This window comes from Brachyistius frenatus, unplaced genomic scaffold (assembly GCF_029030835.1).
Source record: "Brachyistius frenatus isolate BFR_SWC_R1_liver_20210118 unplaced genomic scaffold, ASM2903083v1 Contig_24, whole genome shotgun sequence".
Taxonomy (NCBI): Eukaryota; Metazoa; Chordata; class Actinopteri; family Embiotocidae; genus Brachyistius; species Brachyistius frenatus.
Window position 1 is genome coordinate 4,859,316 of NW_027210623.1, and position 8,502 is coordinate 4,867,817.

Sequence of the window (8,502 nt, forward strand, 5' to 3'; positions counted from 1 at the left end):
CTATTCAGTATACTAAATAGCAAATGTTAGCATGTCAACACACTAAATTAGAACAGAGAATGAGGTAAACATTACACCTGCTAAATGTCAGCATGTTAGCAATGTTATTGTGAGCATGTCATCATGCTGACATTAGCATTTAGCTCGAAGCAGCGTAAGAACAACCTCACCGAGCCAGCATCGCTGAGCTTAAAACTTAAAACCCTGCTGTGAGTCCTTACCAACCCCTCCTTTGGCAGATACCACCGCTTGCAAACACTTATTGCAGATATGAGTCGCTCTGTTCTTGATTTCAGATTCTCCTCCTTCCAGATCATTTCAAGTTCTCACATATTTTTTGGTTGTCCTGCTCGCACAACATGTTTAACATCTACCTGAGGATCCTGTTTTTACTGTTTTGTATTTTTTTTGGATCATCATCATCCTCTTTTCAATTTCAAATGTTTCTCTGTTTGTCTTTGGTGATTGTGGCCCAAAAGTTGACTTTGTATTTGATCTGTCCACAGCACTTGTGTCCAGAATGACTCGAACTTGTGCAGATGTTGCTGTACAGACTTGAGGCGTTAACATTTGTAATGAGTTGGCAGGTACAGTTTCCCTCTGATGACTCTTCTGTAGAGCCTGTTTATGCTCAGAGTGGAACGGGGCATCACCACTCCTGTGTCAGCTTAACCTTCATGCAGCTCCTTTTGCAGACCTATTGCTCCTTTGCTTTTCATTCTGCAGCAGAAATGCTGCTTCATCTGTAAGTTTTCTTCATCTTCCAGATAAAAAAAAGAAAGAAAAGAAAATCCACCATTTCCTTAAACTTCCGTCTCCTAACAATATTTCAGACAGGAGAAATTGTCAGCCGCAGCGAATACATTTTCTAACTGCCTTGTAAGTCAATCAAGGCCAAAACAGTTATTTGAATTTTTAGTTAAAATTTTATCTAATTTTATCTATTTATATATTTATGTATATATAAAATGAAAAAAGTAAAAGTGCATTATCATTTGAAGAAAGGCTAATTTGAATGTCTCTGATGTGGCACTAATCGGGAACATTGATTAAAAATGAATTCAGTTTTCAGTTATTTTCTTCGCTGTAATGTTTTTTAATTTCACAGTTACACCACAAACAAGTTTGAGATAAATACACGTGTGATTCATCTTTGCATTCATTCAAATAAATAAGGGTTCATTCATTTACATGTAAGTGACAAGACCAAATTCATAAACATTATCAAGAAAAAAAAAAATACATCGATATTCACATAAAATGGACCAAAGTAAATGCAAAACATATTTTGATGTTCTGCAAAGTATTGGACCAAAAACATCCTAAACAGCAGACATCTCTCACTTCATGATGCAGTAGAGGCTTCACCTGCTGTCTGAATGCACGACAGTTCACTTGTCTTACTTCGCATCCTTCATTGGTGGAAACGTGTGTGTTCACTGGGTGGAGCTCCACCTGTCAGCGGATGGAGCAAACATAAGGTTACCAGGAGGTGACGGGCAGACACTCACGACAAGAGCTAAATTTAGGGAGGAAATGAGCGCCTTTTTTTTTTTTCTTTCTGCATGCTACAAAATGTATACAGTACTTAGAGATGGTTTTATTCACAGATAGTTTACACAGTATATATGTGTCGTAGTCCGGGATGTGTCCGTGTCTGGCGGCTGTGTGAATGATTATTGATTCGAACAAATATCCTACATAGAAAAACATTGACAGAGCCAACCAGACAGAGATCTTTAGTTTTGGAACTTTTCTTCTCCAGCGACCACAAACAGATATTCTCCCGGAGCAACATCGCTGTAACGCTCAGGAAACCAGCGTGGTGTGTTTTCACAGTCCTGCCCCGATCTTTCTGTCCCCTCCACCGACTTGCACCCCCTCCAGCTCATCATCAGAGAAAGGGCTGTGGGGATTGTAGCCAACGTCGCTGCTGCGCTGCAAGAAGTCTGTGGATCGTGGCATCCCAACTCTGTTGCCCATAGCAACTGGAAAACCATGCTCTGCTTCCTCCTCTTCTTCTTCCTCCTCTTCTTCTTCCTCCTCCTCCTCGTCTTCCTCTTCTTCCTCTTCTGCATCCTCCAGTCCAAGATCTATCCCTCTGTCCTCTGGATTCACAGCTCTTCTGCTCTGCTCCGATTTGTCGGTGGCTGTTTTCCCCCCCTTGCGTAGTCGCTCGCTGTCGGACTGGGTGGAGGCGGTGGCCTGCTCCTTCGCCTTCCTGCTGCGCTTCCACTTCATCCTCCGATTCTGGAACCAAATCTTGACCTGCCAAGAGATGGCAGAGCAAAGAAAATGTGTTTGAAATGAGTTTGTCGAAATATATACATATTTTTGTTATTACATATTAAATCATTTGCAGCTGCAGAAAAAAATGTCTCTCTTAAACCTGACGAGAACTTTTGCTAATTTCTCTATGCTTGCCGGTCCTGGTCTCTCTTTCCTCCTTTTTTCAGTTTAGTCAAGTAAAAGTGAAAGCCCTCCAGTACAGCTAAAAAAAAAATATCCATCATACATAAAAAGTAATTATTATTCTCCTTTTAACTTTTCTATCTTTCAGTATGAATGCTTATACATTGTGTCTACTTGGGGCATCGAGTGAGAAAAGCACAAACCCTACTTTAATGCAACACAATATACAAACTCTTTGGTTTGTGCGGTGGACTTGGTAAAATATCCTCATCTATAATCAAATATACAAACATTAGTCATTAACACTATCAAAATCATAAATGAAAAGACAATTAATTTGAGTCTTACACATTTGCCCCAAGTATAAGGAGATAAACAGCACACACATTTAAAACAGTCATAGATCATCACAATAATGAAAAACATACTGCATAAAGTGGAAACACTTTTGTGACTCTTTTTTGCTCTGCAAATCAACATTTTTGCATGTCAGTCACAATCTGTTGAGCAAATAGGTTTTCAACCACAGTTTCCAAAAATAAAGCTACATTATTTTTTATTTAACATTTAATGGTTCTTTAACAGATTGGTTGCTTTTTAGACAGCTTTTGGTGTGTCTTGTTTTCAGGGTTGAATCTTTGATCTGGTTGTGTTAGAAATCTTTGTGATTGTATAATCACATCTCTTCTTCATTGTGATTTTCTGGAATATTGTGTGGTTTGTTTGATGTTTGTCTTTCTTGACCAGGTCACTCATAAAAAGGAGACTTTTAATCACCATCAGGGAAGTCCTGTTATTCCACACAAATACACTGTGATGTTAAAGAAGTGCTGTGGCTGCCTCGTGGTTTTCACTTTAAAAGATGACAGCTGAGAAAATTGTCAGTTCAGTAAACGTATATATTACGATGAGCACCCGAGTCTCTGGACTGGTCCGTCTTACCTGTGTTTCGGTCAGCATGAGTGAGGTGGCCACCTCAAAGCGTTTGGGTCTGGACAGGTATTTGTTAAGTTTGAACTGGTTCTCCAGCTCCAGGAGCTGCTGGCTGGTGAAGGCGGTGCGGGGCCTCCTGCATTTCCCCAACAGGCCGGACTGAGGACCCGCTGCAAGAACAAGAGCACAGTGATCAGATTTGATGTCTCCATGCAATTTAGATTTATTTCATTGTGATTTATTTCTTACTTGATGTATAACAATAATTCTCTTCTTGTTTTATAGAAGAGTTTTATGTTTAACACACAATGCCTGAATATTTTAGTTTTGATAATTCATTTTATTTCATTTAAATCAGCACATTTGAAGTTGCAGGTCTTAAATACCTCTAAAACATTTGGCCAGAGGCTGCCATTAGTCTTATTTATATAATACCAAGGACAGAAGAAGTTCAATGCAATGTTGTGGGTGGGAACAGGCACACATATGCCAGCACTCTCTGGCCATCATTAACTATAATAGCTTTACTCCAGTTTATTGTTGACGGGGGGGACACGGCAGAAGCGGGCGCAGAGGCCATAAAAACACAGGCATGCCATTAACTTAATGAAAATTCAATGAAGGCTTTTGGGATTTTATTGATGAACTACAGAACGTTTTAGGTGTTTGTTTATAGTTTCATCGCCACACAAAGACAATTTTCATCGGGCTGGCGTTTATAGAGAAATAAATGAGCCAAAATGAAAATATGACACACAGATAAGCAGTAAAACCGAGGCCACTGTGCTCTGTACAGGACGATGTGTGACTGTTATCAACGCAACATATATGAAGATCTCCATTACCTTAAACAGAATATTATACAAAGCATGGCTCCAAACGAATAGGTTTTAAATGATGTCTGTGATTTTTTTTGGGGGGGAAAGAAAATATAATAAAAATTAAAATAAATCAAAACGATGGCTGCTACTGTGTCTGACATCTAACCTAATTTTTTTTTTTTTTTTTTTAAATGAGAATAAGTCATCTTTATCAGACATGCTAATAAGGGATAATATGTCGTTTTAAATCGAAATCAGAGAGAGGCAACAGTTTTGATTATTCTGAAAACGAAACAAGACAAACAATAAATATGCAAAAAGAATAAAATAAGGAACGAGCCCAATATTATCCTTAATAATTGCACATATAATAATACCAATGCTAATAATAATACAAATAATATCAATAATAATTAGAAACAGAGAAGAAGTGGAGTTGAGTCAAATGTTAAATCTGTTTCTCATTTCACAGTTTACAGCTCAGCGGTGCAGACCTTCAGAAGTCAAACCATCTGATTAAAATGATCTCTCCTGTGTTGCCACTGACAACGAGTGACACAGTTTCTGGTTTGTCTTTGAATAGTTTAAAAATTCTCTCAGTTTACTTGCCATTTCAGTTTTAATGTTGACATATTTTGGACCTGTAAAATAATCTTATGTAATCATACTTACAGCTGTAATCTGGCAGTCGTGGCATCATGATCCCGGCGCGGATCCAGTGCTCCAGGGGCAGAGATCCAGCCATGGCAGCCGCCTTCAGGTGCTCTGGGTAGGTGTGTGTCAGCTGAGTAAAACCGGTGTAAGCGAACGCGGGGTGCTGTCCACCCAGGGCTGACAACGGGTACATGGGTGCAGGATACATGGTGGGGATGGCTCCTTGGGGCAGAGAAGCGAGTCCATGATGCGTGAGATTTAGGAGACTTGGTTTGGGGATTAATCCGGTCTGAAGTTGCATGGCACGCGGAGAGGGGGTGTCCGCACGGCGGCAGGAGACTGGGCTGCCCGCGGGGCTGTCGCTGCTCAGACCGGGGGAGAGGTCTCGGCCGCCCCGGTTGGTCTCGTTGGCGAGCAGTGCGTCGATTCTAAAGTTTTTCGATTTCTCCATGACTGCTTCACCTCGCAAGAGTGAACTGCAGATCTTAAATAAATAAAGGCGTGAAGCTTGGCGGGTGCGCACCTGTGCCGTGCGTCAGCGCGCAGACAGCGGACCCTCTTCACTCACAAACTCATATGTTCTCCCGATCTTTTCATAAAAATAAACCTGTAACTGTTATTTGCTGCTCCGAAACAAACACTAATACATTATCAACCTGTATCAACAACTAATATCCATAAACACGTAGGCTACTTTTTGGCTAAATTACTGACGCTTGCATGCGCATCCCTCCGTAGGTTTCCTTAAATTGCATCTACACATGGAACTCTGCATCATAAAGTCAGTCTCTCACAAACATACAGAGGTATGTGTCTCTCCATCAGCCGTCCCTCTTCACCCCTGTAGGCCGGTGTGGGCTGGGATTGGCTGGAGGCTGAGCTGCTCTGACGGGCCTCTAATCAGCTAATTACTCGCTCGTTTCTCCCCCCAGAAGGCATTCAGAGTGAGGTAATGTCCAACCCTTGTCCCGCCTGCAAACACCTTCAACTGCATCAAAGCGCGGAGGTACATTAGAAGATTGGGCAATTGTATTTTCAGTATCTATCTTACTGCCAGCTCATCGTATACTCGCCACAGACTGCAACTACCTGCCATAAACAAAGCGTTGATTGTCCAAACTAATCATTAGTGCTGCAAACATCCACCACACCCTAGCACCAAATACTGGCTGTTTTTCAACACTAATGTTATTGGGTACCTCTGATTGGGTGATGTTAATAAAAACATTGTGTCCGGTATTTAAATCATTAATATTAATGGGGGGGCTTCATTCTCATACTCAGGCCATACTAATGCCATTAAAGTTTACGACCAAGAATTGCACACAAACCGTATAAAAGCGTAATGACTTGGCAGAAGAGGCTATAAGGTAATTGGCCTTCTGCATAATGTGAACTAATGCCATTTTAAGACCTGAAAAGCAGAGGTGCGCCACAGAGTCTCACTTAAACTTTTTTCAACATGGCATCTCAACACTAAGGTAAAAACCTGTACAAATGGGGGGTAGCCTAAAATATAACAAAACCTAGAAGATCAATTTGTAAAATATGAACCAAGACAATGCAGCTTATAATACAATCATTGTTTTATTGACTATTTGCATCTGTGTGCTAAAACTAAGCAGCTAAATATGGTGTTTATAACTAAACTTTAAAGGCAGACCCGGTCAGAAGTTTTGTTTTTTATCGATGATTCTTTGACTGAAACGAAACGTCGTCCCCCCTCCCCCCCCAAACACTGCTGAAAAACAAAAATCCACATACTTTCAAAATAAAAGCCTATGGCAATCTTAATTACCGATTTTTTTTTTTTAATGTTGTCTGTTAAATGCAGAATACAATCCTGAAACAGGGTACTGAATCTTTTATCTCCACTCAAATTTCAATAAGCTATCTTTTATTTATGTATTCATTTTTTGTTTATTTATTTATTACCCGCGTTTGTAAACAAATAAACGATGATTTGAGATCTTCATCAGTTTATAAGTTTTGTGGCCAAACACCGTCAAAGGCCAGTTGCTTAGATGTCACAGCTGCAGCCGCAAACCACCTCTGTTATCTCAGGAAATTGAAATCCATTCTACTGATATGAATAAACAGCACATCTTTTCAAGCCCCGACTTGATTTGTAATTGGCCGGTGCATGTGCAGAGTTTGCGCGTGCAAGACGCGCGCGTGCAGTTGACCTCTGGAAAATTGGAGCGGAGTTGCAGGTCCGCCCACCTCGCTCTCTCTCTCTCTTTCTCCTTCCCCAGTACGTCTGTACGTCTCTCACCCTCGGCTCTCTATCAGGCAGATTACCGCCTGTCTCCGGCGCTGATATAGAGGTAATTTGCTCCAGGGAAATCAGTGCCGCTTTCTGCCTGTTTCTCTCAACCTCTTCTCCCTCCGAAGCCTCGTTTCCTTGCTTTTATGATTTGAAAGTAATTTAAATAGCCAGGCCACGGGTAAATCCGTCACCCGGGCCTGTTGACAGAGGCGCACAAATTAAATTGAATGGGTGCCTGAACTGTGTCAGCCTTCTTCTTGAGCAAGCGCGCCTATCCTTCTCCTTGAAAGGTTCAAATGTTTTGAGACCACGCTCGTGCAAAATGAGTCATTTTTATAATTAAAATCGAATAATGCTACAAAATGCCATCGATTTTTAAAGTATGTTTGAAAAGATTTTATATCCAGCAGACAAGGAACAAAATATTTCTGGAGGATGGTGTTGAATAAATCAAACGAATTAAAAAAAAAAAAAAAAAAAACAAACACGTGCAAGTAAACAAGTTAGGAAGTAAATAAACTGATTTTTGGAAATGTTTGTTCCAAATCAGCTTATTTGTGGCTATTGGACACCAAGGATGATTAAAACCAAGGTCAAAATTCAGAATAATTCATTTAAAAAAAATTTCCCCTTGGGGATTAATAAAGTAACTACCTAACCTAAACAGAGCTCCCCTGCAAGAAGTGCCAACAGCTTGATGCAAAACCTGCATCGGCTTTAAACTTTAAGGTTGATCATTTTCAATTCATCAACAACTCCCCTAACAGTTCTCTGCTTTATCTAATAATCTGGCATTGCAGTGCCCCTGAAACATATTTGACAACTTGCAGCCCGACACAAGCGTCTGTCTTTTATAGGCTACCTTCTCGTGTGGTAAAATTGTCCTTTCACCAACACCCCATGTAATTCTATGTAGTTGTTGCAAGTTGCCTAACAAACTCAAGAGTCCAATTTTTTTAAAGAAATTTGTTGTTTGACATGAAGATACCAAGTAAAAATCAAGCACTTTGTGACTCCCTTTGCAGCATCAGTCAGTCCAGCAGTTTGGTTTAAACTGAATTTAACAAGTACTGGATGGATTTTCACGACTTTTCACTTTCATTTATCATCAGGTTTGGTTTATGACCAAATAAACCTACTGATATTCCCACCAGTATATTATGATCATTGTTGGCATGCACATGTTTAGTTGAAAGCACCACTTTACAGACATGCGATCATTCTGTGCACCGTCTTGTATTCATCATTGTTCACAGCTAAAAATAGAAGAGATAGTACTTTGTTCCTATATTGATCAATTAGGGAACACCTTTCAGAGGTCAGGGTGAGGCACAATGCAGCACGATGGGACTAGTATGACTTACTTCACAGCAAACAGCAACAGGAATGTCAGGCTGTGGTTTGATGAATTAT

The 8,502-nt window shown here is 40.3% G+C and overlaps 1 protein-coding gene across 2 annotated transcripts; it reads right to left on the reverse strand.

The window, feature by feature from the left end:
* Positions 1 to 1,833: 1,833 nt before the first annotated feature.
* Positions 1,834 to 5,271, reverse strand: LOC138620411 (motor neuron and pancreas homeobox protein 1-like). 2 transcript variants are annotated; one of them, XM_069697585.1, is made up of 3 exons: positions 4,839 to 5,271; positions 3,355 to 3,515; positions 1,834 to 2,268 (listed from the first exon to the last, which is right to left on the reverse strand). In XM_069697585.1, exons 1-3 carry the CDS (start codon positions 5,269 to 5,271, stop codon positions 1,834 to 1,836), a joined length of 1,029 nt encoding a protein of 342 aa, XP_069553686.1. The 2 variants fall into 2 exon arrangements, with proteins under 2 accessions (XP_069553686.1, XP_069553685.1); XM_069697584.1 differs by having other exon boundaries at positions 4,797 to 5,271.
* Positions 5,272 to 8,502: the final 3,231 nt, after the last annotated feature.